Genomic DNA, 27,128 nt, shown 5'->3' with positions numbered 1-27,128 from the left:
CGCCGCGCGCTCCCCCTCCCCGGGCGTCACGCGGAGCGCGCGGCGGCGCAGGCGCGCGGGGCGAGCACGCGGGCGGCGGAGGCGCCGGCGCGGAGGGGCCGGGCCGGGAGCGCCATGGCGGCGGCAGCGTGCGGCGGGGAGGCCCTCTGCGCCTTCTCCCCCCGCGACCGGCGGCTCTTCGCCATCTCCAGCTCGGATGGGCGGCTGCGGGTGTGGGAGACGGCGAGCAGCCGCCTGCAGCACGAGTACGTGCCCTCCGCCCACCTCAGCGCCGCCTGTACCTGCCTGGCCTGGGCCCCGCCGGGGGGACGGCCGCCCCCCTGCAAGGTAGGGGCAGGGGGCGAGGGGAGGGAGGCGGGGGGGGGGACGGGGCACGGCGGGGGAGCGGGGCGCGGGGGGCTGGGGAAGGCGGCAGCTGCGACGCGTGGCCGCGGCCCGCTCGGCGTCACCCCGCCCTCCCGGCGCCATGTGGCGGGGGTCGGCGTGGCCGGGCGAGCCGGGGAGCGGGGACGGAGCGTCCCGGGGTGGGGAAGGGGGATAAGGCTCCCGTGGGTAGGCGCTGAGCTCCGCAGAGTTCCGCCGCGGTCCGCGGCCACCCCTCCGTGGTGTTCGCGGCAGGTCCACGCGTGACAGCCTCCGGGGCGGGGGGGGGGGGCTCCGCTCCCCTCGGGAGCGTCGCGGGGTTGCGCTTCACGAGGCGAGGTCCAGGCGCTGGCGGGGGAGCAGCGCTGCAGCCTCTGCTGCTTGCTGTGAAACCAAAGGGGTGCGGGCTGTCGGCAGTAGCACCGGCGGTGTAACGTGATGTGTCTTGCGTGCGACCTGCGTGGAGGACGCCTTCACTGAAGGAGCTAGGTATGTTACCTCATGGCACATATCACCTTAATTGAAAAGATGATGCTGCAGAGCAGGTTGGCTGCTGTGTGTTCACTTAGCTTAGGTGCAGTTCACATTCCGGTAAAGGCAGTATCTCTCCATGCTTCCTTACCCTTGGGAGTGTATCCATGCAAGCTGCTGTGCTGTCTTTCCAAGCTCAGGAATCCTGTGAGAAGGTATTCAGTAACTTTATTCAGAGGGCTCAGATGTTCTCTGCTTTGAATTTGTTTTATTTAACTTCACCTTAGGTGAGCAGTCAACCTGAACATACTTGGCATGTACACAGTATGTGTATGGCATGTACATAAACCTTTTCGTATCGTTTATGTTGAAGTAAAAGTATTTTTTTTTAGTTAGAACATACCATTTCCCAAGAAATAAAATGTATCCCTTGAATAAAGTACGTGAAATCTATCTCCTACATCATAAGTAGTAGGGAGGCCTTTTTAAAATGCATTTTGGTAAATCAACTATTTAGTTTACTTGAAATTCTGTAAAAGGCGTTTCGGAATGCTTAACATTGGATTGCTGATCCAAAGGTAGAAGGAATTGCCGTATTTTTCTCAGCTGAGCAGCTTAATCCCTGAACTTTGATAACTCCCTGAACATTTGAAGAATGCAGCAGAAAGGGTTACTTTTATATTGGCCTTAACCTGTTCATTTGTCACGTAACTAAAGAAAAAAGGGTACATTCATTAATTGCAGGATTAGGTTCTTTTTCACGCTTAAATAAACTGTAACTGGCATGTGAAAATGGGCTTCGTATATCCTCTGTGAAAAAAACCCCTTACATAGTGCACTGCTGTGGTGCCATAAGTCAAGAGTTTCTGAGTGGCTTTTAAAAACCAGCCCTTTTCTAGAGACACACTCCTAAACCCCACAGATACTCCAGTTTAACCTGGTTTGGGGTTATATAAAAAATAGACTTGATGAGATAATACTTGTCTTCCTCTCAGTGCTTTCTAATTATTCCATTATCTGGAATTTTATTAATTGCTTGGAAGTTTGTACATTTTCAAGAGGAGCTCAAAAACATACAATTTCTTGGGATAATGCCATAAAATTTTGTAATTCAGTGGTTTGTCTTTAGACTGAACTGAAAAGCCAAGGCTGTGATGGTTCTGCCAAATACATTTGATTGAATATGGGGTTTTTGACATTACTTAGTCTTTTTTTCTTCTTTTTTTTTAATTCCTGAAGAGTTGACATCTCTGTATAGTACTAGTATCTGCTGTCCATGAGTAAAACTCTGCCAGTAGATACCTATAAGTGATGTTTGGCCAAGTTACACCTAAACTAAGTATGTTTTGGACTGTTGCCATGTTAATGAAGGCCATGTGTTACAGGGGAATATTAGAAACCAAGTTTTGAACTGCAAGCCCAGGAACTGCTGATGCAGTGGTGGCTTATTCGGATGTTCCCTGCATGTGTGCTTTCACAGTGTCAGTGCTTCCTGCTGCCACTGGTCACCAGCTCCTGCTCCATGAAGTGGTGCCTTCTGCAAGAATTTGTGGGCCACCAACTTCCAAAATACCTTATTCTTCTTTCATTCTAGTAAGCTTCAAGTGCTCTGTCATCTTCAACTCTCAAGTCTCTTTAGGTTTTTTGTGTTCTAAGTGATTTACTTCACATGTGAACAGCAGAGATGGGATTTTGTTTTGGTTTTTTTAGAAAGTTTTGGTGGCTTACCTGCTCAAGTAAGAACATCATGGAAAAATACATGCAAAGTCCCCTTTACAGATAACTTCTTTTAAACATCTCTAGTAATTAAAACACTCCTTTTTCTGTCAAAGCTGGAGGATTTCTGAATAAGCTTGAGTTTCCATAAATCTGAAAAAATCAAAAGGAAACTAACAGTATAGTTCAGCTGTTCTGTCCTGTTCCATCCTATCCATGAAAACAGGGTGCTCTTACATTTCAGACCCCAGTCCGCAGGCAAGTCCCACATGGATCTCTACTGCAGTTGGCAGCCTATGTACTAATCTAATGCAGAGTAGAGAAGTTTTATGGATTTTTTTTTGGTATTTATTTATTTATTATTGACGTTTCCCCCCCCCCCCCTAATTTCCAGCATTAGTAGGTGTCTGAATTTTCCACTGGCATTTCTTTCATCCAGAAATTTCTGACTAAATGCCCCATTAACACTCATGATAAAGGATGGTCAGTAAAGAAATACATGAGAAAAAAAAAAACAATGGAAAAGCCTTCTTGACTCTAGCTTTCTTCTCAACACTGGAAATAACTGTGGACTTCCGTGGGACTTTTGTTTTACCTTTGGGTTGTTCCAAGGGAAATTGGCCATAACAAACTGAAATGGAGGAGAAAAAAAATTAGTTAAAAGATTTATGCCAGGGAAGAGAGTAAAATATGTTCTTAAATGTGGTTTTGTTTTGCAGTGGAGTTGTGTGAGGTAATAAAACTACATAAATAGATTGAAAAGTACCAGAAAACACATAAACTCTACTTGAAGCTCTACTGGCTCTGTGGCCTGTATCTTTGCATATCAGTGAACATTTTCAAGATGGCTTAGTTGGCATTGCTTCCAGAAATTCTAACTAGTTGTCTTTTCTTTTATATTTTTGTGGCAACATGGTTGATTTACTTGGTTGTGTTTTGTGACTGGTAGTTTATCAGCACCTACATTTTTGTAATATTTTATAAACACTTTTCCTTCCCAGGAGAGATGAAGCCTAAACAAATGCTTGCAAAAAATCCAATGTAATCTCTTTTCTCAAGAGACTGCTTTTCATTGAAAAATATCTATATATCATTTTTATAGTTACTGGTCTAAACCAAAATGCTTTTCTTTGCAGAAGGTGTTACCTGCATTAAATATGGAGGAAAAGAAAGTCCTGCTTCAGTGAACCAGAGCATTTATCCTGCACTGTTGAACTTCTAAATCTTAGTTGTGCTGAAAACTCCAAAATCTAGATTGTCACTGTATCTTTGGGCCTGAGTAAAAATTATTTACGTTTACAGTGTGATACCTGTTGTATGACAGATTAGCTACACTACATGATACTTCCACTGAGCTGGTAGCTCACATTTTATCAGTTTCCTTTGGATTCTTCTAGCTGCTCATCTGTGCAAATATTTCTGTTGTGTAGAGGAAGCATTAGCTTATGTATAATTATGGGGCTTTTTTTAATTGGAAAGAATGCTTTGTTGTGATGTATTAAATGTAAGGAGACTTACTAAAGTCTAATTTTAAAACTAATCAGTAGCATTAGGGATGATTTTTTTCTCCTGAAGTCCTTGAACAGTTTTCTATGTTTGTGTGTGATTAGTTATGTGAGATTAACCCAGTGAGAACAAATGTACATGGATCTTCTACCTTCTTTATTTTTGTTTCACATGCTCAAGAGCTGGTTTTGTTCCTTCTCCCCTTCCCAGGGATGTGCTACATTCACTGTTGAGAGATGAAGTGAAATCCCTCCTTGAAGTGGTTGGTAGCACTTGCAAAGAAAGCAAGAGGGTGAAGACTTAAGAGTTGTCTGATCCTTGGACAGTCTCTCATACTGACACCAGGACTTGGGCAAACCACTTAGCTTCAAGTCTTGGTTGCTTCCCTCTGCTGAGTGGGGTAGCACTTTCTTTTTCAGAGACATTATGAGCATTTGATTTTTGCAAGACTCTTCTGAATAGCTTTTGATAAAAAACAAAATGATCATTCTTGATCAAGCATTTCCATTTAGTGGATGAAGTATTCCGGTAGTGTTAATCTTCTGCTTCTGGGACACTCTAAAAAACTTGAATGTGGTTTCTTTTTTCCCCACATGGATGTGGTTGCTAGGCTAGCAAAAAGGCTTCCATCAAACGTTTCCAATGACTCTCACCAACTTCATTACCTTGCACTTGGAAGTACAAGATGAGTCTCTAGGTTGCTGAGCACTTCAGTGTCTTCATTTTGTGTCTTAGCAGAGTTTTCGCTGGCTGACTGGGTTTCAAAGTTACAGAAGTTTTTTTCCTCTCTGCTTTAACACTGAGAGTAGCTGATGAGCCTAATTAATTTAATGTTTTCTCTTTTGATTTTCCAGGATGGCCCCCAGAGGAAAAAACGGAAGTCTGAAGATGCAGAAGTGGACAGGCAGTTAGATATCCTGGCTATTGGTACAGCAGTTGGTAGCATTTTGTTGTACAGCACAGTAAAAGGAGAATTACAGAGCAAGCTAGTAAGTAATATGCTCTTCATCACATGCTACCAAGTACTGATGATTTCAGTCAGTTTATGCTGTTCTTTCTGCTGCTTAAAAATGGAATAAGTTAACCTAATTATTCAAATCTTTTTTTTCCTTAATAGCTGCATATACAAATAGAGATGCAGTAGCTCAGGTGCTTGGGAATCCTCAAGTGGTACTTTTTCTATTGTTGGCAGTATGTACACATTGAGAAGTCTTTATTTCAGAGTTAATGCAATATCCATGCACAATGCAGATTCATCCATTGTGCATGGATTTGTTATTTTGCATTAAAAATAACAGCAGTGGTGAAATGCCTAACTGGAAAGTTAAGTCTTCTGTGGAAGTGTTATACCCTTAGTTCCTGCACGGTATTGTAGCAGAAGAGGGCAGGACTGAAGTACTCCTTGACTCCTGAGATGGTGTCATTTTGATGGAGTCTTCTGTACAGATGAAAACTTACCTCCCTTGTGGAAGCTTTTGAGGCCTCTCAGCAAATGGTCTTTCTTGAATGAGATATGCTGATTTTCAGAGTTTTCCTTTCTCATTGGTATCTTCCCTGTTGCTCCCTAAGTACCTTGATTTCAGTCTTGGGTTACAAAACAAGCAAAATAAACCTGTATGAATGACTGCAATATTTGAGATTGCTGGGTTTCTAAACTCTTAGTTGTGAGTCGGTGATCAGTTTGCATGGTTGAAGAGAAAGCAACTTCTTAAGATCGTGATACATGGCAAGTTACACTAGCTAACAAATATCAGCTGTTTTATGGAAAAACTGTGTTTATGCTTGAAAACTATGAAGAAAATAAGAGTTTCAGGTTAAGATTTGCAGTTTCAATTGGTTTGAAAACACTGGCTGCTCTCTATAGGAGCAGAGTATTAGATTTTATTTGGCAAGTGATTTTTATTTTTTTTTTACAGATAGGTTGAATGAAAAGTTTATTCCTCCTAGAATAAGAGCTGTCACTTTTAGCTGTACTTACTGAACAGAACATCTTGTGATGGTGTATTTTGTCTTGCTCAAAACTGATTTGCAGTGACACTTTGGGGAGTAGTCTGAGCTGGCTTGTGCCAGTTCAAATAGTGACATGTTAGGAACTCCAGGGAGTATTTTCATAAATGTTTAAGTGTATATCTGGGCAGCAGAGATTTCGGTTGTTAAAGAGGTGAATCATGCTCCTTTGCAAAGTCTTCTGATCTGATAACAGCTCACTTCTGAATGCTGAGTCCAAAGGGAAGGATACTCATCTCTGAATGTGCTTAAGCAATCAGTCACATAAATGGCTGTCTGCGAGACATCTGTGCTAGCCTTTCCTTTGCACAAATTTCAGACTGTTAGATAGCCTTGTTTAGCTGTATGTATAAAAATAGTGGGCAGGACAATTTTTTTTGTAAGTCTCAAGTGCTAGAGCAAGAACTAATTCAAATACTTGTACGTATCAAAATATGAAATATCTCTTAACTTACATAGGTGAAGAGGTATATTGTTTTTTTAAAACCACACCATCTCTTCAAGTTGCCACTGATTTAAATTTAGTTCTCCAAAAAGCACCTGGTTCACATTGTTTGTGCGGGGAAAACTCAGGAGTCAAGACTTTCTTGTTTATTAATGAGTGGACCATCTTTTTACCTTTTCGTAGGATGGTGGTCACGACAGTAGAGTAAACTGTGTGAGATGGCATCAGGACAACTGCTGCTTGTATAGCTGTTCAGAGGACAAACACATTGTGGAATGGAACACACGGACATGCAAAGTAAAGTGGTAAGTGATGCCAGCTTTTGGTCAAATTTATTGTTACTTGCTTTTGTGTATTTCTTTCTTCACCAGTGTTAGTAAGGCCATGTTGGAAATGCTGCACTCTGCTATCCAGGCTTCATGCCCTCTGTACAAAATTAACCATTGGCTGTTATTTTTCATACATTGGAAGTGGTAAAAGGGGTGAAAGAGTAATTTTCATAGTTGGCTTTTGTCCTCTGTGTATTGGAAAGGCTAGACAAAAGGGGTAACTGCACTGAGAGGGATTTGTGTCCTTTCATGCTAATTTTTAGTGGGATTTGGGCTTCCAGTCACTTGTGATTCTGAAAAAATACTTCTAAGGATATTTTCTAGAATTTATATGGAGGAGTGCATGCTGGAGCACCTCATCTCAATTACATCAGTTACATGCACCCAGCTTTGCTCAAAGGGCCTTGCTGTTATGATACCCACTTGGTTTCACTACTGATGTGCAGTGGTCACATTTCTACTTGGCTATCTGATCAGGCTTCTACTGTTTAAAGTACTGTTGAGCAAAGCAGAGCTTAGTGCAGAGTAACAAGATGTCTGGTGTATGCGTTTATTTTGTAATGAAGTCAAACTGTTTTTAAACTTTAAAGAAGAAACAAAGATTTCTATTAATGATCCTGATTATCTTACTTCAATAAAAGCCTGATGTGTGATGGCACCGTGACCCTTCTCTTATGCTGTTATTACTTCTTTGTAACGTTTACCACTGTGTGTTATTCTTACTGCAACTCCTCCTGGTTTTGTTAAAGATGTTGTGGGCACTGCACAGTAGCCCTCTTTGATTTCCCTAGAAAAGAGATGCACCATTAGGTTGTATTAAGTTCGACTTTGTGCAAAGTGGCTATAAAGTCTCCCACTGGCCTTAGGATTGAACAGATCCAGTTCCCTCAGCTTTTCCTCTTACGTGACACACTCTGGTCCCTAAGCCACCTTGTTGGCCCTCCACTGGATTTACTCCACTGTGTCAGTGCCCTCTGTGTACTGTCCCAAACTGGCCATAGTGCTCAGGTGCAGTTTCAAAGGTATTGCACAAAAAGCAAAGCACCACTTCCCTTGACCTCCTGGCCACACTCTGCTAATGCAAATCAGTATACAGTTGACCTCATTGCCACAAGGACTCGTTGCTAACTCTTGCTCAGCTTGACTATGAGGACTGCAAATTCCTTTTCTGCAAAGCTGCTTTCTAGCTGTTTGTCTGGGATTTTTCCATCTTGCATGCAGGACTTCGTATTTTCCTTTGAGCTCTGAGATTCTGACAGCGTGTTTCTCAAGCCTGCTGAGTAGCCTGCCTGCCCTTCAGCGTATCAGCTGCTCTTCCTAATTTGGTATTGAATTCAAACTTGTTACGTGTGCATTCTGTCCAGTTTGAGGTCATTAATGAAAACATGGGCAATTACTGAGCATGTTAAACAGTGTTGAGATATCCTTAGGGAGTGACACCAGTAACTGGCCACCAGGTGGACTTCATACCAATGATCACAATGGCTTGAGCTCAGTGATCCAGCCAGTTGTTATCCCTCCTTAGAGTCCATCTGTTCAGTTTATATATGTCTAATTTGTCTGCAAGGATACTATGTGAGACATTGTAAGAAGCATTGCTAAAGACAAGGTAAATGGGATATTCAGCTCTCCTGTCATCCACCAAGACAGTTGAAGACAATCAGGTTGGTTAGGCATGATTTGTGATTTGTAAATCTCTGCTGGTTATGCCCAGTTACTTTTTTGACCTTTGTGTGCCTGGAAATGTCTTCCAGGTGGATTTGTTGTCTAACCTTTCCGGTTGTTTCCTAGATTCTCTTCCTTTTTGGACACATTTTGTCACTTTTTTCCTTTTCAAGTCATCAGAAATTTCTCCTGAGCTAGCTACGTGGCCACTGAGAATGATAGTGTAGTCTTGTAATAACAGTGGCCTTAGCACTTCTGGATGTATCCCATTCAGTCTTAAAAAGTTGCATGTGTTGTATTTGCTGTTGCAATCCCTAATTTGATGTCCTTTTACTGTGGGGAGGGCTTTGCTAGCTCTGACTCTGGCATTAGATTTGGGAACATAGGCCTGAGAGACTTTGCTCTTCAGTGCTTTGGCCTTTTCTCGAACTGAATGGGTCCCTACACTATTGAGCAGCAAGTCCACACCTCCCTCAGTCATCATTTACTCTTGCTGATGTTGCTGATGCTGCATGTAGTTTTCTTACTGTTGCCATTCATATTCCCTGCTGCTTTGAACAGCAGCTGAGCTTTGGCTAATTACTTCGCTGTGTGCCGAGACCATATTTTTATATTACTGTGGGTAACCTATCTCCACTTTCATCTTCTCATACATACCTGTAAGCTCTCCACTGGCCCTTTGCCTGTTTAAGAGGAAAGCTCCATGCATTCATGCTACCCTTTTGTGTGGAGAAACCTCTCTCATTTTTGCCATCCTGGCATATCTTTGCTGAAAAGCTTTCCTAAAGGTCCATTTATTGCATCACTCTTGCAAGCTGCCCATGGTATCTAATTCACCCTGTTTGTATCCCATATCATGTGTCTTCAAGTACATGTACTTGGGATGGGTCCCAGTCATGCTCCTTCCTTGGAAAATGTGAGAATTTTTCTTGTCACACTTTGTCTTGGGTCTTTTCCTATGCCCCTGCACCTTACCACTGCTCTTTTAGGGGGCTGTGGTTATGAAAGGTAATTAGAGGCATTATATACTCTACTTTGAAGATGGCAGCAACACCACCAAAAAGTAATCCTGGAGCATATACATTAAAAGTATACCAGTAACTTAATATTATGCTTTTTACCTGATTTTTTTTTTTTCTGGTGATGATATGAGTCATACCCTCAGCAGTTTGCTGACGACATCAAGCTGTGTGGTGTGGTTGGAACGCTGGAGGGATGGGATGAGGGACCTTGACAGGCCTGAGAAGTTCAGCAAAGCCTAGAGCAAGGTCCAGCACCTGGGTTGGGGCAACCTCAAGCACAAATTCAGGTTGGGTGGAGAATGGATAGAGAACAGCCTTGAGGAGAAAGACCTGGGGGTGTTGGTCAATGACAAGCTCAACATCAGCCAGCCAAGCCATGTGTTGTGTGCCTGCAGCCCAGAAATCCAACCACATCCTGGGCTGCATCAAGAGAATCGTGGCCAGCAGGGCCAGGGAGGTGAGTCTGCCCCTCTACTTTGCACTCATGAGACCCCACCTGGAGTACTGTGTCCAACTCTGGAGCCCTCAACACAGGAAGGACGTAGAGCTCTTGGAGCAAGTCCAGAGGAGGGCCATGAAGATGATCTGAGGGCTGGAGCAACTCTCCTGTGAAGACAGGCTGAGAGAGTTGGGGTGTTCAGCCTGGAGAAGAGAAGGCTTCGGGGAGACCTTATAGTGGCCTTCCAGTATCTGAAGGGGGCCTACAGGAAAGCTGGGGAGGGACTTTTTAGCAGGGTGTGTAGTGATAGGTCAAGGGATAATGGTTTTAAACTGGAAGAAGGTAGATTTAGGTTAGATGTTAGGAAGAAATTCTTAACTGCTAGGGTGGTGAGACATTGGAACATGTTGCCCAGGGAGGTTGTGGATGCCCCCTCCCTGGAGGTGTTCAGGGCCAGGTTGGACAGGACTTTGTGCAACCTGGTCTAATGGAAGGTGTCCCTGTCTTTGTAGGGGAGTTGGAACTAGATTATTTTCTAGGTCCTTTCCAATCTGAACCATTCTGATTCTATGATAAATGACTTTGGAAAGTATAGAAGGAAACAGTTCTCTAAAATTTTACCTAAATTGATGAGACTAGAAGGGACAAATAGAAAACAATTGTTCGTGCCCAGTGTACATGTGAGATTGCCTGTATTCTTTAACATTTGTCAGGACCTGGAAATGAATCTGTATGTATCCCAGAGAGCATCCAGGATGGATGCTGCGGGGGTGGAGAAGTGTTCAACTTCTTTTGATTTGCAGGCTTCCAGACATTTTCCTATAGAAGTATGGACTTCTAGATAGGGAATTGAAACCACGAAGCTTTAGATTTGGCTTTATTAATTACTGTAGAAGTAGTCTGCTTCAGGAGGTCTGTGCAGCACACATTGAAACCTCTGGCAGCAAGGACAAGCTGTTGGGAAAGTTTCTGAAGAGGCAAGAAAAGGTATTGGGAGAGAGGTAGTCTAAAATATTCTGGGTTACTTCTGGTTGTTTTTTCATGTCTTAAATACTCTGAGTACTCAAAGGCATTCTGTACATCTTATGCAGCTTCTTGTCTCATGACACCCTGTTTAAAACTCTTTCCTGTAAAATGATGTAAAGATTATGCAAAGTAAAAACTAAGAGAGTTTTTTTTTTCTTTTATATTCTGCAATCTAGTTTAGACTAGTCTTTTAATACATTCATAAGTACCTTTTTGGGTTTACATTATTAAAGGGTTTGAAATTCTTAGTCCTGACCTTCTCTTTGTAGAATACAAAATCTTGTCATACTGTCCTTAAGGTGTAATGTTTATAAACTTTGTAGACAGTAACATTTTCAGCTTCTGTGAAATCCAATCAAGAGGGATACAGTAAAGAAGCTGTGTTGTGGAAGACAGGAGGGGCGCTGCTTGGGCATGGAAAAGTTATTTGGAAGTATTTCCATAGGAGCTGTTTACAACTAGAATGTGACAAGTTGCTGGGTACTTCCTATCTGTAAGGGGTTTGTATCAGTGCTTTCTTTTAAATACTGTTCTGCAAGAAACACGTAGTGTTCAGACTCCTTCAAAGCAGATGCAAACTTTTCATAACATCTTTTTTTTTTCATTTGTAAGTAGTGCTTTGAACCGTAGATGTTTTAAGGTGAAGTTTATTATTGTTAGTGTCATTGAAGTCCTGGAGAGGAGGGCCAGGAACTGAATTGTGCCTTAAAACTGTGTTCTGGTTTAAATATTAAAAGGTGAACCCCAAAAAACCAGAAGATAGAATTGCTCTCTTATTACCCCCCCCCTCCACACTCCCAAAGGAAGAGAGACTTAAACTTTGGAATTTGAATCTAGAAACAGATTTACTATAACATAAGGAAAAACGGTAAAACTTGGGGGAAGAACAAGTAGTATTTATATAAAAATATACAAAACCGATCTTGAGGATCGCAGGGATATGGGAAAAGCAGGACTGCTCCAGGAGAGAGGCCCACAGCTCCTCCCAGCACCCGATGCAGTTGGATTCTGGAGTGAGCACGTGGGAAACCGAAGAAACCAGCCGCAGCCCCTGCCGGGAGAAAGGAGCAGGAAGGGAGAAGGTGCAGCTTCTGGCTCTCCTGGCTTTTATAGATTGTGACAGGAAGTGGGCGGGAATACTGACCCTTCCAGTCTGTCAGGGTCCTACGAACCTCTCTCTCTATAGATGTCCAACACCATGCCAGGGTCTCCCAAGCCATAACACACTGAATTTTAGTGTTGAGAAGGCCTTTCTTCATGTATTGGTGTAGGCTTTTTGTATTATGGTGCAAAGAAGTTTTAGTATGGCTCCTTTTACCCTGTAGCAGAGAACTTCTGAGTGAGGAATTCAGAACAGAATATAAAAAAATGTTAACAGTTGTTGAGTATTAAATAGCTTTGCATTTTTCAGGTGCTGTGTGTTTATGTAAACCAATTTGAAAGAAAGGAGCAGAAACAGAATAGCTTTGACCTCATCTTTGACTGCTTTTTTCTTTTTTTTTTCTTTTTTTTTTTTTAACTAATTAGTTTTTTCCTTAAGCTTTCCAGCATGGTTAATGTGGATTTTGAAATTTTGCTAATAATTTTTTTTTTTTTGCTATTTCTTCATCTTTCTCCCTTTGTACAAAACCCCTCCATCCAAATTCTAGCAAGTGGAAAGGCGACAACAGCAGCGTCACCTCTCTATGCATTAGTCCAGATGGGAAAATGCTGCTGTCAGCTGGTAGAACTATAAAACTGTGGGACCTGGAGACCAAAGAAGTCTACAGAGTAAGTAACTCTGTTGAAGTAGATGCAAAAAAAATTTACTCTTGATTGGTGACATTACCTATCATCTAGTGTTTCCTGATAGGACATCTGAAAATTTCATTTGGTGTGAGGAGACAATTGGCAGTTTTGGGATTGCTGGAAGCTGTGCTGTGATGATACCCTCAACTGTGGTTTCAACTTGCTGAGAGTTGTATGAGGACATAAAATTCCTTGGCTGTGTCTGAGCATGCTTCCAGCACCCTTTCTCAAGTCTGTAGCAGAAAGATGGATGCTGTTGTTTCTCACTGGGTTCCTTTCTGATACCCTTCTAGCAGGAGATCTCAGTTCACTGCAGTATTAGTTACAGGTGGCATGGGCTTGTGCATGAGCTCCTTGACTTTTACTCCTTAAAGCCTTCAGGTTTCTCTGATAAGCTTTATGTAACTGGTGGCATTACCAGTTCTGCTGTTGAAACAGTTGGAAGGCATAGGAGTAAAGCCCTTGTTATTCCCCAGAGCAGGGCTCAGAGGTGAGCAAGTTACCGTATTTGAGCTCTGGTAAATGCAGTCATGTTCTCTTGCCTTTTAGCAGATAGGACTCAGCTAGTCTCTGACTCTCCTGGTACTTGCTCTCAGGTGTGTACATGTGTACTATTACTGTGGACTTGCTGGCACATAGCAAGTACTGTGTATGCCTGCATCCTATGATAACCAAAACGGCTATTTATAAAAGTAGATTGAAGAACCAGTACTTTTTGGTTTTGGGTGAGGGGCATTGAACAGCTTCAGTGGATCAACAGATGTGTGTTTATCTTACAGTTTAGAATGAAACTATGAATCTAGATTAATTGTAAAAGTTAAAGTGCAAAATTGTGTGGAATAAAGTACTTTCTGACAGTAACAGTAGTACAGGTGGGTATGATTTCTTTTGCATGGACTTAGTCCCAGTGAATTTCCCCTTGATTCCCCTTTTAGCTTTTAAAATTCTGATAAGACCTGGAGGGTCAGAAAAAGTTTCCTTGAAATACAGAAATTCAAGGAAGCTGATGTCTATTAAAAAAACCAACAAAAACAACAAACCAAAACTGGTATGTCCTTGTTGACTTGGTAACATTTTAATTTTTCCTGGTGTTCTTTGTTAACAAATGTTAACTTATGACTGCTTGTGGCAATCATTGAAAGATTTTAAAATTTATTTATTTTTTCCTTTTAGCATTTCACTGGCCACGCTACATCAGTGTCATCATTAATATTTACCACAGTGAAACCTATGAATGAAAATAAGCCCTTTGATGGAATTACAGGGCTTTATTTCTTGTCTGGAGCTATACACGACCGGTTACTGAGTGTATGGTATGTAAGCTTTTCATAATCTAAGTTACAAATTATGATCAGTATTGAAGGTAAACTCAACAAGTATGTTCTGAACTTTGTGATTAAACAGAAGGTTAAGCAGAAGGGGCAGTCTGGAGAAATGCGGTGATGATCTCTTAAATGATACTTTCAACTCACTGATTCTTGAATGAAGATGTGAATTTCCTTGGCTGTGTCTGAGCATGCTTCCAGTTGCCATTTGAGTCACTAATGTGTTCCAGGAACATACTATGTAATAGGCTTCCTTGATATTTTTACTTACTGTAAGGTTTACACTAAGTTTTCTCGTTAAATTGGAAGTTGGAAGTTACTTTGCACTTGGAATTTAGAACACTTTCTAAGATGAGAGCTGAAATTAGAGCATGAATATTTTTGGGTGGGGTACATACTGCCACAGTCACTGATGATTTATAAGCTTTAAAATGGTTTTCTGGTGCAAAGGGTGCTCTTTGTGCTGTGGTTAATAGCATGTACTGTTTGTCTTCCAGGCAGATCAGATCAGATAGGAAAGAAAAGAATGCTGTGATGTCTTTCACAGTAACAGATGAACCAACTTTTGTTGACCTAACTGTATCAGAAGTCAAAGAAGAGGTAGGACCAATAGTTTGTAACCAAGCATGCTCAACAATTTTCAATTGTCTCATCAGTTTCCTTTAAGGGTGTAAAGAAAGAAGCTGGGTTTGTATTTGACTTCTGTTGTCCAGTGATGCAATCTGAATGACAGTTAATGAGTGTAAGGATTATTTATTGCAGGTGCCTTTATAAAGCTAATAGCTTGAAATACTAATTTTCAAAGTTACTAACAGTGTTTGCTTCAAAAATTTTGTTTGTGATGCTGGAAATGTCAGTTGTTTTCCTATTTAGAACAAGTTAGTAATAAAAATGGTTAGAACTTGGCAGCAAAAAAAAAAAAATTTCTAAAAATATGCTTTGGGTATGATACCGTTTTTTTCTGATTTCAGGTGGCTTTGGCAGTGTAACTGCATTTTGAATCAACTAGTCTTAAATGAGTTAAAACTAGCAGTGTGCATTCCCAAAGTGCCTCAATTTCAGCATGTACAAGTCTTTCAAAGTAGTTGTCTTACAAAAAATGACTGCATGTGAAATGTGTTCATAGACTGTTTTGGTAGTTATTTAAAACATTTTTCTCCTGCTACCTTTAGATTCCTTTTCTAAAACAGTATTTCATGCTATATTTTCTGATGCTTCTAGTTGTGCCCTCTTATTGCATGTATTGATGATAAGAGTATTCTGTAATGTACACCTATAATTTAGTTGTTCAGAGTACTCATCTCCATTTCTTTCTTCTGAGCATATTTACAGTGTCAGTGCCTTTGTAGACTGGTGCCTCTGGACATGTTTGCTACCATATTTTTGGAACTTTGCTACTGTCCAAAGTGTTCAAATTTTCATAGATCAACAGTGATACAATAAAGTATGCTTATGAGTTATCTTTTTGTTTCCTAATAGTTGTACTAAGTATTCCTGAGAAGTTAGCATCTTTGATCTTCCTTATGGGTTTACTTATATCAGTAATGTGTTTAGCAACCAAAAAGTCAAATTGTAATCATTCAGCTGTCTGTTGTTGCCCTGTACTTATGGGAGATTTGTTCTTCGAGCTAACTGAAATCTCTTACTGTGCCTTCTTTCAGCCTGTGAAGTTAGCAGTTGTGTGCAGGGACGGGCAATTGCATTTATTTGAACATATCTTAAATGGGTAAGTTAGTGTCCATCTTGAGGTGTCTTTAGGAAAGGATTGGATTACTGTAAGGCAAGACTCGGTCTTGTCACGCTGCTGCCTTTGAGCTCTTGTATCTGTTCAAAAACCATGTTCCAGCTGGTTCTTTTTCATGGGTTGCTGGACACATTTTTGGAGAACTTACTTGCTGCGGGCTGTGATGCACTTTAGTATTAAGTGTCTTTAGCTAAGATTTTGTGTGCCTGTGCCTCATCTTAGCCATCTGTAAAAGGTGTAAACTGGCTGAGTTTGCTGAGGACCTTATAATGAAAGGTGCTTAGATTTGCAAGATATTGAAGTGGTTAAGCTAAATGTCTTGGACTTTTTTTTTCATTTCCTTTTTTTTTTTTTTCTTTTCAGTTATTGCAAAAAACCCTTAACATCAAACTGTACTGTCCAGATAGCAACGCCTGGAAACGATGGGGACTCCACACCAAAACCAGTCCCTATCCTAGCAGCTGCTTTTTGCGCAGACAAACAGTCTCTGCTGCTTGTGTATGGAAACACCTTACAGCCCATCATAGAGAAAGTGGTATGTAAAGCTTGAGAGGTTTTGAATTTTGTGATATGGACTGTGTACTGCCCTCAGTTGGAGGGATTTTTAATTTTTTTTTTGTTTACTTTTTTGAAATTGTTGAACCAGACAAAGCTTAATCCTTTCCACTTTTCTGGGATCTGTGATGGTTGCCCCTGAGCTGTTTTGAAAGGCAATTTGTATTCTTTCATTCTTTCTATTAAAATGTCATTTAACATTATGGCTGGCTTGTTTCTTGCCATTTCAGCTGTTACTGAGTTAGGCCATTGAGCCTGTTTCAGTTTACCTGTCTGAGCTTCTTCGGTGAGCATAGAGAAGTGGTAACAAAAAGCAGATGTGCAAATCAGCTGCTGTTCTAGAATGAAAAAAAGTTCATTCTGCTTTTATACATCTGTAATTTATTCTCATCTTTCAGTAGTGTGATGAATATCAAATGTATTAACTGGTTTTGTTCCTGTCCTTCTAGTCTTTGAATACCACTGACCCTCACATATGTTTGATAAGGGACATCCAGAAAGTGTTGTCACTTAAAACAGATGTTGCTCTAACAAAGGTAAGCTTTGTATGAAATACGGTTTTGTTGTTTCTCTTATTTTGCTTTGGAAATGATAGAATTCACTGCTCTCTTTTCAAATGATGTTGGATTTCTGGATGGACCTGCTCACAGCTGCAGTGGTAGCTAAGGATGCCCGTAGCACTCAGGCAGGTGTGGGTAAAGTGTGTTTCAATGGCTGCTGTGTGTCATAGTATGCTCTTGCATACTGTTACCCTCCTGTAGATCACAGCAAGTCCTGATCTCAGCAGATCTGCTCAATAGACAGGACTGGCTGATGGTTTCTTTTCTGCCCAAGATCAGTCCTTCCCCTGGGGTCTGTCAGTTTGTAGAGCCTTTTTTGACCCTGATGGTTTGGGGTGAAGTTGGGATGGCTTTGTTTTAGAGTCTAAATGAAATGTAATGGAGCATTAAAGCGCATGTCCTTTGAGCTCTTTCTTGAGGTGGCTGTCACGTGTTCCTACTCACAGGGATGAGGGATGTGACACCTGGGAATGTGAGCTGGACACTTCGATGGCAACTGTGTCCTCCAAGTCCGCTTGCCACCATTTTCTGTCATGCAGGATCCCTTGGGGGTTTAGAGACAGTCTGTGAAGTTCTTAATCAGTGTGCATATTCAAGGCCTTGAAGATGTGAAACGCTTGCAGTATCAGTGAAGTGAGCAGACAGCGCTGTTTTTCTAACCCTCAAGCTACCTACGGGATCTGGTGCTCCATCAGCCAGACCGGGTTTTGTGCTGATTCCTCAGTCCTGGAGCTGGTGGGTAGCAGAGCTGCAATGCAGTGAGAGGTGTAGGAACTCCCTGGCATGCGGTGATGATACCCATCTTGGTTTCGCTTTTTGCTGAATTCCAGTGAAGACGCATTTCTCTTGGCTGTCTGAGCATGCCTTCTGGGAGAAGGTCAGTGGTTACTGTGATGAGCAAAGGGGGTAGTATTTTAACACCATTGCTATTCTGCGGTAAAAGTCTTCAGCCACAAAATTATGATTATTTTTTTTACTTTTACACAGGGCATAGGGAATTTGCTTTGCTCACTGTAGTAGATTGTAATTGTATCACTTCAGTGGGCACCCAGCAGGGCTCCCACAAGTACAGAAGTTAAGGTACTTAAAAAAAAAAAAAAGGCCTGCACAGAATCACTGTGGTTAAATAAGTGTTCTGGAATAGCAGGTAGCATTCCTGATATTCTGGGAGGGGCATACTCCCTTACATCCTCTGTGGATCAGGGGAGCACTTGTTTAATATTTTGTCTTTAACTTTCGATCTCCTTGTTTTTCATTGAGGATGGATACCATAGTTTGTTTGGTATAATGTAAGGTTGCTCTGTTTGTCACCAGATCATAGCCTAATTTAGACTACTGAGTTCTGCATCTGAGCAGTCCCTAGAAGAAAATCGGTGGGATTCAAGTGAATAGTAACTACCTTGTACTATTACATCGTGCTGCTGTTCATGATCAGCTCTTACTTTCCAATGGAAGCTGAATTAATTTGCATGCCGTTTATGGGCTTGACTGTTAGTACATATGGGTACCTATTGCTAGCAGACATCCAAGTATTTGTTTTTGGATGCAAACAGTTTGGGTGTTATGGAACAAGCTTATAATAAAAATTGCAGTGATTCCAAAGAGATTTGTTTTAGTTAATTATGAAAACTAGCTGACTGTTGCTTGAGGTTATTAATTGCTCTTAAAAATGTAGGAGTTTCCTGATATGTATGTCAAGAAGATGAGTTGTGGTAGGCTGGTTTGACCCTGTATGTGAGGATCTCAGAATAAAATCAGTGGTTTTAAGTGGAAGAAAATTAAATATATGAGCAATTAATGCAAACATGGTTATCTCTGTCTACTAGGTAAAGACACCTGTTGCAAACTCAGACACCAAAGTTCTAGTGCCTGGCATTCCAGGGCATAGTACAGCTGTCAAGATTCCATCCTCAGGAAAGGAGAAAAAGAAAAGCAAGAGGAAACCGGGAGAAGCAGAGGTGAACTTCTTTCTCTTTTAAATACAGCAATAACGGGGAAACTAAAATCACAAATAATTGTTGTAACTAACTTAGGTGAACTTGAACTTGCTTTATTTGGCGTGGAAGCAGGTTCAACAATAACATCTTTTTGTATGAAAGAGACTTTGCTCAAAACCATTCCCTCATTCAGGCCTTGTGTGCCTTAGCCATAGTTCTGCCATGTTCTTGCGGAACTTTGTCACATGCCTGTGTCTTCTAAGATTAATTACTGCTTTTCAGTCAAAGCTTGAGATTATCTTATTTTCTCAGGCTGTTCTCTCGGTACATTTAAAAGAATATGCAAAATTTGTTTTATTTTCCAGCAGAATTAGAAGGAATGCTATAGGTTAGGTACTTTGCTTTCAGTTGGTGTTTGTGAGAAGCTGCTCTGAAACAGCACTACCCTTTTTCTCTTTGCAGGAAAGCATTGAAGAGCGCCTAGGAGCACTGGATATTGATGTGAGCAAAGTAAAAACTCCAGATGGCCTTCCACAAACAGATAGCTTTGCAGTACTTCTGGTTCAAGGCTTGGAAAGCAATGATGCAGAAATCCTTAATGTAAGTGTTACAAGATCATTGCTTGATGCTTAGTCTCTTCAGAGACTTGTGGGGAGCCTTCCTGGAGCTGGGGAGGCTGAACAGTCAAGAACCTGTTGTTTCTCCCAGCTGCTTTTTGCTGATCTGCTGCTTAAGGCAGGTACTGGTGAAAGGCATTTATCTACAGAAGTCAAGCTTAGAAAATAGCATGGGAAGTTTTGATGTGCCTGTGATGCTTCATTTCTAACATGGGATGGGTGGGCTAGACGCAAGGCCAGATTCTTTTAGATGGATTAATCAAGTGCCTTGTGTTGTTAATTGTCCCTGTCTTGAAAAGTATAACTCCTTTTCATAGTAAATCTTCTTTTTACTTGTTATCCTCATCTTACTGTACAAAGCCAGGAATTTTTTATTGTGCTCATTGCTCATGTACATGTTCAAACTGAATGATTCTCTGATCATATTTTTCCATTTTAACAGAGAGTGCTTAACACAAGAAAAGAAAATGTAATAAAGAACACTGTAGCCAGAATGCCTATACATGCTGTCATTCCACTGCTGCATGAGGTAGGAGAGACTGCATTTCTTGTACTGTCATACAAATGACATTTGGTTTGCGTTGTAGTTAGGGAAAAATCCAGGATATGTCTCTTTATTTTTACCAATGAAATTGGTTTGGCAGTTTTTCAGGACAGAAATTGTTCTTAATTTTTCTCTAATATGCTTTTATCTTATCTGGCTGAAGCTTAACCAAAGGACAAAGTGTTACTGTTGAAGAGCATTAGATTATGTAATATTATCTTAAATGATTGTATGGGGAAAACAAAAGCAAGAGGTTAAGCTAAAGCTTTTTTAGTCCATGGTGAACAATTACCGTTACATCTTCTTCAAAACTATTAAAATGGCTGATAATTTGAAACATGAAAATAGCAGTGCTAGCCAGAGCAAGTTACATGAGCATAAATATGCTAGATATTCACATGAAAGAAAGAAAAACAGCATACTTACAGCAGTGAGTTTGCATAGCACTTAAAAATACGAAAAGCAGTTTGTTTCCTCTTCTGAAGATATCTCTAAAGTCCTATTTAAGCTTTGAGATATTACTTAGTAGTAATTATAAAAGAGATTTGGCTTCTGAACTGCTTATTCAGAGATACTAAAGAAAATCTGTATTTGGACAGAAATAATTATTAGCTCAGTTGTTGCTCTTGTATGAATGACACTGTATGACATAAGTTAATGGTTAGATTTCTCTTGTATTTTAATGTACTGGCGACAAGTAAGATGTCATTTTATTTGTGGTACTTATCTTAACTGCATTATGCAGGTGGCCTGGTTTTTATGCTTAGACTTCCTTTAAGCAAGTGTTGTGACACCTTAGACTTATGTTAATGAGATGCAGCATTTCTTGTCTAGGACTTTTGTCAGAGACTGTAAATGCAAGTATTTCTCTAAATAGGCTCAGTGGATGGACAGATCTTCATATAACTCTTCTCCAGAGCTTGAGATTTGTTCTGTGAAATAGCTTTTACCTGATACTACCTTCTTCACTTGTTTCCCCACCCTGTCCACCTTGTAACAGCTGCTCTACTGAGCAGGTACACAGAGACTCATAAACAAGGGGATTTCCTTCTACTTACTCCTGCCAGCTTTACGTTCCTCTGGATATATTGCCTGTTCAGGGTTCCAGTTTTATTGTAATAAGGAAACTCAGCTTCTGCAAGTCATCAGCCTGCATATAGATAATGGTGTAGCCAGCAGTGTAATATTCTGGAATTTGGCAATGGTTAATGCCTAGAGATCTTTCTGCCTTGATATTGAGGCTGTTGTACAGATGTAATATTGAGTTTTTTAAACTTGTTATGTCTTTGTCACTTATTGTTGACTATTTTTGTCCTTTTAGCTTACGAAGAGGTTGCAAGGCAACCCATACAGGTAAGAGACAGCTCAACTGCAGTTTAATTCACGTGAAACTTTTCTAGTTTGTGTGTTAGGGTCCCTCCTTCCACCTATATGTTTGATTTCCATAGTAACTGTAATTAAACTGCAGCCTCTTGAGGTAAAAATTCTCACTTGATTGTGGGTGCAAAGAGGAGCTTTTGCTAAGGCATTGTTGTGTCAGGATGGCTGAAGTGAAATTAAAAAGGGAAAAGGATACCTGAAGTAAGCACATCACCCAGGCAATGTATCTGAAGTCCCAGAATATTGACACTGCAGACCTGATCAGTATGTAAAATAAAATAACTAAAAGATGTATAGCTTGTTCAGATTAATTATCAATATATTTAGACATTTCCTGATATTGTGTTTAATAACAAAATCAGCCCTCCCCCCCCTTGTTATATTGCTATAAGGATAGCTTTGTGAAAGCTAGCTGTCCTTAATTGTGGTGTTTGTTTAGTTTTGTCTTTTTAATATGAAAATTCTCTCATTGTAGGTGGAGAAAAAAGTAGCATGCTTTGATCTTTTGTTCATTGAAACCTCAAATAAAAGATGTCAGAAACAGACCCATTAACATGTCTAGTTGAATCCTTCACTTAAATGTCTGTTCTTTTTCTAACAAATCACTTACATAGGTATCTCATCTGGATAGCCAAACTGTTATATTTCCATCTGCATTTATCTTTTTATATAACAAGAGTACTTTCTATAGAACTATCTAGCATCTAGAATATGAAATGGGTGTTTCTCAGCCAGTATCTCTCTGATATAATTTGTTCTTTTCCAGTGCCTCACTAATGGTTCGATGGCTGAAGTCTGTCTTTACTCTACATGCATCCTACCTTTCCACAGTAAGTATTTGGCATGAATAATAATGCACGTAACTAAAACTAGATTTAAATGCTTAAATATTTGTATGATCTTCCTTTGTGAATCTGTCTTCTGCTGTCCACATATGGCAGTGCTCAAATCAATGTACAGAGGGCTATACTTCAGCCACTTATGCCAGGTTGCTGTGCATTGGTTATAAATAGTTTGTCTTAGTCATTCTTGACATAATTATTGTAATCCCAAGTCAAACCAAGGTAAGTTATATCTTACCGGTGAGAATTAGGGAACAAAATTACTGTTGAAGAATAATCTAGACTGTGTCACTAAATCTTACAGAGCTAAATTTACCTTGCTGTTGTAATGCTCATTTGAAGGCTGTCTTGGGAATAGCTAGATTTCCAGGGTAAAGGTGTGCCAAACTTGGCACAAATAGTACTGTAGCTTCTCAGCTGAACTCCAGCCTTGCCTTACAAGTATGTTTAAAGAAGCTCTCCCCCCTCAATTAAGAAAATTCTCAATTAAGGAAAAGGCATTTTGGTACTGTTAATCCATTCTCCCAATTATTATAGGATGGTTGCCTGTCAGAACATGTTGCTGAGGCTGCATTCATACACTGCATATCCAGTTCCCATATACACAGCTTTCTGAATGCTGCTTTGACACCTGCTTATGGCAGTGACTGTGGAAAGGAAAAATAGTATTAGAAATGTGTTTCTAAACATGGCTAAATGATAACTGATGAGGCTGCAGGTGATTTCTTTGAATCCTCAGCTGTCCCTTCTGTCTAGAATAATGTGAGCAAGGATTGCTTGCCCCAAACATACAAAGGGTAATTAAAAATTCTAAAATAAGACGTTTGTGATGTGTTGGTTAACAGCTTCGTTTTTCTTCATCCTTCTCTTCTCCCAAGTTGCCAGACCTTATTCCTCAGCTGGGAATGCTATACCAGTTGATGGAGAGCAGAGTAAAAACATTGCAAAAGCTTTCCCGTCTGCATGGAAGACTCTTCATCCTTGTCACCCAGGTGAGTTCCAACTAGGTAAGATGTTATGTGTAGAAGAGTTCTTGATTTCATGTTTGTCCTCCCGTTGTGTTTACATCCAGTGGGACCTGTCATCAGGAACTCAGTACAGCTGCTGTACAGCTATGCTGATGACACTCAAAGCAGCATGCTTAATTGACTGTCTAGTCTGTGCTCACTGGAAGCATTACACATTTTTTCCTGCCAAATGTGTCTACTAACTCACAGAGTAATAAAGGGGGGTAAATAGGACGTACTGAGCCACTTCAGAGCAGATGCCTCTCAAATTTTACTTTATTCTTTGTAGTTTGGCTGTTAAACTACTAGAAATGAATTCACATGTGTTAAACTTGATGTAGACTTAATTTACATTGTTACGAGTTTTGTTGACTTTTAAGGATGTATATTGCATCTAAGGCAAATCTGCAAATCTCATTCAGGTTGCAGCATCAGAAACGGTGCAGGATGTAACGGAGGTTAATCAGGCTGCAAAGCTGGTATATGAGGATGGTAAGTGTTGGATTCTCGGTATAGCATACAGCTCTCTCCCCCGCCTCCCCCACCATTTATTTCTTTTTAGTCCCTCCCACCCCTGCTTCACAAATTAAGGAATCAGTTAATTGGACGTTGGGTATGCTCCTTAGCTGGGAACCTCACATTTCTAGTGTTCTCTGCCCTTTTGCGAAGGTAGATGCAGTCAGGGCACGTTCACGTATCGATCAGCAGGCTGTCAAGGTGTGGTGGATGTCAGCCTGTCAGTGTGCATGTTCACTTCCAATTGGGCCTTTTTTTTTTTACAGCTTCATACTGTATAATCGAAACAGAAGTGACTTGTTCCTAACTCATGTTCATCAGCCTACTCTTCAGGTAGAATTAGTTTTGGAATTGAAATAGCACAGGTTGGAGACATAGCGGCGTGTGGGGTTGGGTTTTGTTTGCACAACGACATTTTAAAGTCAGTTCTCCAGGCTGAGGGATTACTTTCTCTTTGCAGAATCCTCAGAGGAGGAAGGCACAGATGATGAGATGATTGCAGATAAAGACTCTGATGTAAGTGGAGTTGGCTGGGATCTCCCATTTGTAACAGAAATTGTGTGACTGTCAAAGTTTCAAACATTCTTGTTTATTTTTTTCCCAGGAAAACTGGGAGGAAGATGAAGAAAAAGAGGAGCAATCTGATGAACAGGACATGACTGTTGAAAAAGAAATCAATGGTGATTCTGATTTGGAACCAGAAAATGAAAGTGAAGAAGAATAACAGCACGAAATAATAATTTTAACAATTTTAACAAGTGGGCCACCAAACTCTTTAATTCTGGATCATTTTGCTGAAAGATGCTGTATTTGCATACAGGGAGTGCAGACCCATGCACAGTCTGTGTGCAGAAGCACATGTGGGGAATCCAGAATGTTTAATCATGCCAGCCTTCTCTCGCCCTATTTCCCTGCGCTTACTTGGAGAAACATTTCTTCCACCTCATGGTCAGATTATGCCTGTCATGTGGACATGCATTTGTAGCTCAAGTGAAATAAATCTGCCACCGCTGTTGGTGTGGTAAACTTGGTTCAGCTTTACATTGAATTTGTTTAAAATATTAAAGGATCAAAGACAACCAGTCTATACCTTCTTTCCATGCTTCAGTTAGCAATAGCAAATGGGCATCCTGCTGCATTTTTAAAGAAAAACAAAAGAGAAAAAAAGTTATTTTTGTAATATTTAAATTCTCTAATGAAATTATTTTCTTTCCTCCCTCATCTGTCAGTTCAGCCATGCTTTGGCAATATCTAAATGCCACCCTGACTTAAAAATGGCTTTTTTTTTCTTTTTTTGTAACGAATTTGAACTCAAGACTTTTATATGTACAAATTGATTACTTTTCTTGTGCTTCAAAAGGACATTAGAACTATCACTGGCTCCTAATTTTGTTTTAATGGAGGCTGTATATAAGTTTAATGCTAACCCAGAGGATAGACTGTGTTGAACTGGGTGGGGAGAGAGGAGTAACACAGGGAAATGAGGAGGTGAATGCTTGTGAATACATAGCACACAGCTATACCTTTATTATGAATTTTTAATATCTCAGTGGCAGAACAAGGACAGCTATTTGCTCAGCTAATGGAAGCTGAAGTGGTGCAAACACATTTTTAAGAGCAAAACAAGGTAAATGTTTGAGCCATTCACCACTATAATGTACAATAATATATTTGTCTATAAATGGAGCTGTTGCAACTAAATACCACCCTCTTTGTAAAGTGAATAAATATACATGTCCTTTACCAAATATCTGTCCTGTGGTGTTTGTGGAGAGAGACCCTAGGTAGCTGAGGGTGGAGATTAAGGATGAAATGCTGTTTGTAGAAAGTAGATTTCTAGTGGAGGAGGAAGCCAACTTCTGCAAAGCATCTGTTGCTACAGTTTTCTTGGCTCCCTACATTTCAGTCCTACCACAGTTGGTTTGTCCACTGCTTGGAAATTGCATTGGGGTTGAAGTGTTGTCTGGAGATGTGGGGGACCATGTCATTGGCAAAGCTGGAAGGGATACGTTCTGTCTTTGGAGAGCTGGAGGTGGAAGGGTTGCAGTTGGAGCCTTCCGGCCTTGGAGGGTTTTAACTGGCAGTGAATTTGTGTCTTAACGATTTGTAAAGCTGGACTTTTTTTGCATTTCTGAGATGCTGTGAAAATAAATGCCAGCACTTGCACACTGTTTGTATTCAGTCAAGCTACCAAATAGGCTGAACTGATATGCAAGTTATTAACTGGTACTGATGCTATCCTATCCAGGCAGGCTTCAAACCAGGCAAAAGAGGGATGTGAATGAAGGTCCGCTGCATCTCAGCTGTGTACAGTTCTGAGATTTTGGGGATGTGGAGTGACAAGGAGCAGCTGTGTTTTGGTTGTACAGGGTCCTGCATGTGTCTGTATGAAGCAGGAGCCCTGGGTTGAGGTCAAAGATCAGGCTGAGTAACTTGTCACTGTTTGGATATGGGGAGCAGTGGCATTGGAAACCTGTCATCACTTCTCATGGCACCTGCAAGGTATGCATTGCTTGTGTCCATCCTTTCAGTGTACCACAACCTGTTCCAGAAGTGGAGCTGTAGGAGAATGTGGCAGCAGGAAGAGGAGGGGGATTTCAAAACTGTCTGTTCATTCTCACTGACATGGAGATTCTGTGAATCTGTTTCAATGTCAGAGAACAAGCTGGTAGTAGGGGTATGAGTTCTGGTCTCCTCATTTTTACAACAACCAGGTCACACTGTCCTCTGAGCTCCCTGACTGTATTAACCTTCAAGCAACCATTCTGTGCAAAATGGTTTGAGTATGGCAACTGCAGGCAATTGGGCTGCTTGTTCCAAAAATTTCCTTCACCTTAGACCTGAGAACTGATTCTCCTGTGCACTTTCTATTCCTTACAACTACTTACCTGCAAAGCCAAGGTCTCCAACAGCTGTTTGTGTCATTGTCTTCCAATGATGTAGCATTGGCTGAAGAAAGAGGCTGGAAATGGGGTAGGTCCTCCCTTGCAGTCCTAATCCTGCCTGGTAGTTTTGGAGCAACGAGGAGAGTGAGGAGGACAGATCAGCTGCTCATTCGGAGCAGAAGAGGTTGGATGAGAGATGGTGTGAAGAGTCCAAGCTGTGCCCAGAGCAAACCTCCCCTGTTGAGCAGTCAAATCAATAGGGTGGAAACACTGAGGCGTACTTTTGTTTTTATTTGCCTAACTAGTATTGTGTCCTATTTCTAGGTAGGTAGTTAACATTTGTCCAGACACCACTGCACAGCGTAGGGGATTTTTGGTCACTATTTTTCATGTAGTGGTGGCCTTATTTCCACGTTATAGAAGTATACTAAGGTGCTAA

The 27,128-nt window shown here is 40.9% G+C and overlaps 1 protein-coding gene and 3 non-coding genes across 4 annotated transcripts; all 4 read left to right on the top strand.

Annotated features, from left to right (window-relative positions):
- The first annotated feature begins 38 nt into the window (after window positions 1–38).
- WDR43 (WD repeat domain 43) lies at window positions 39–25,552 on the top strand. The gene is made up of 18 exons (XM_051615359.1): window positions 39–327; window positions 4,911–5,045; window positions 6,692–6,813; window positions 12,639–12,759; window positions 13,951–14,090; window positions 14,600–14,702; window positions 15,764–15,828; window positions 16,210–16,381; window positions 16,851–16,937; window positions 18,788–18,919; window positions 19,361–19,498; window positions 19,958–20,044; window positions 21,381–21,412; window positions 22,206–22,269; window positions 23,160–23,273; window positions 23,711–23,780; window positions 24,265–24,320; window positions 24,409–25,552. Exons 1-18 carry the CDS (start codon window positions 115–117, stop codon window positions 24,526–24,528), a joined length of 1,971 nt encoding a protein of 656 aa, XP_051471319.1. The 5' UTR covers window positions 39–114; the 3' UTR covers window positions 24,529–25,552.
- On the top strand, window positions 12,904–12,987 carry LOC127383435 (small nucleolar RNA SNORD53/SNORD92). Its single transcript, XR_007889203.1, has one exon. It is a non-coding gene; the product is annotated as a small nucleolar RNA SNORD53/SNORD92 (small nucleolar RNA).
- Window positions 14,212–14,295, top strand: LOC127383437 (small nucleolar RNA SNORD53/SNORD92). The gene has a single exon (XR_007889205.1). It is a non-coding gene; the product is annotated as a small nucleolar RNA SNORD53/SNORD92 (small nucleolar RNA).
- Window positions 17,745–17,823, top strand: LOC127383434 (small nucleolar RNA SNORD53/SNORD92). The gene has a single exon (XR_007889202.1). It is a non-coding gene; the product is annotated as a small nucleolar RNA SNORD53/SNORD92 (small nucleolar RNA).
- Window positions 25,553–27,128: the final 1,576 nt, after the last annotated feature.

Source organism: Apus apus, chromosome 3, assembly GCF_020740795.1.
Source record: "Apus apus isolate bApuApu2 chromosome 3, bApuApu2.pri.cur, whole genome shotgun sequence".
In the NCBI taxonomy this organism is placed as follows: Eukaryota; Metazoa; Chordata; class Aves; order Apodiformes; family Apodidae; genus Apus; species Apus apus.
The sequence above is the reverse complement of the archived record's forward strand: the minus strand, read 5'-3'. Positions and strand labels throughout refer to the sequence as shown.

Excerpts from the sequence above, each read along its gene's own strand:
- WDR43 (XM_051615359.1), top strand. The coding sequence starts at position 115 with ATGGCGGCGGCAGCGTGCGGCGGGGAGGCCCTCTGCGCCTTCTCCCCC. Across the intron at positions 5,046-6,691 it reads GAGAATTACAGAGCAAGCTA|GATGGTGGTCACGACAGTAG; the intron begins GTAAGTAATATG and ends ACCTTTTCGTAG. Across the intron at positions 15,829-16,209 it reads TTTGAACATATCTTAAATGG|TTATTGCAAAAAACCCTTAA; the intron begins GTAAGTTAGTGT and ends TTTTCTTTTCAG.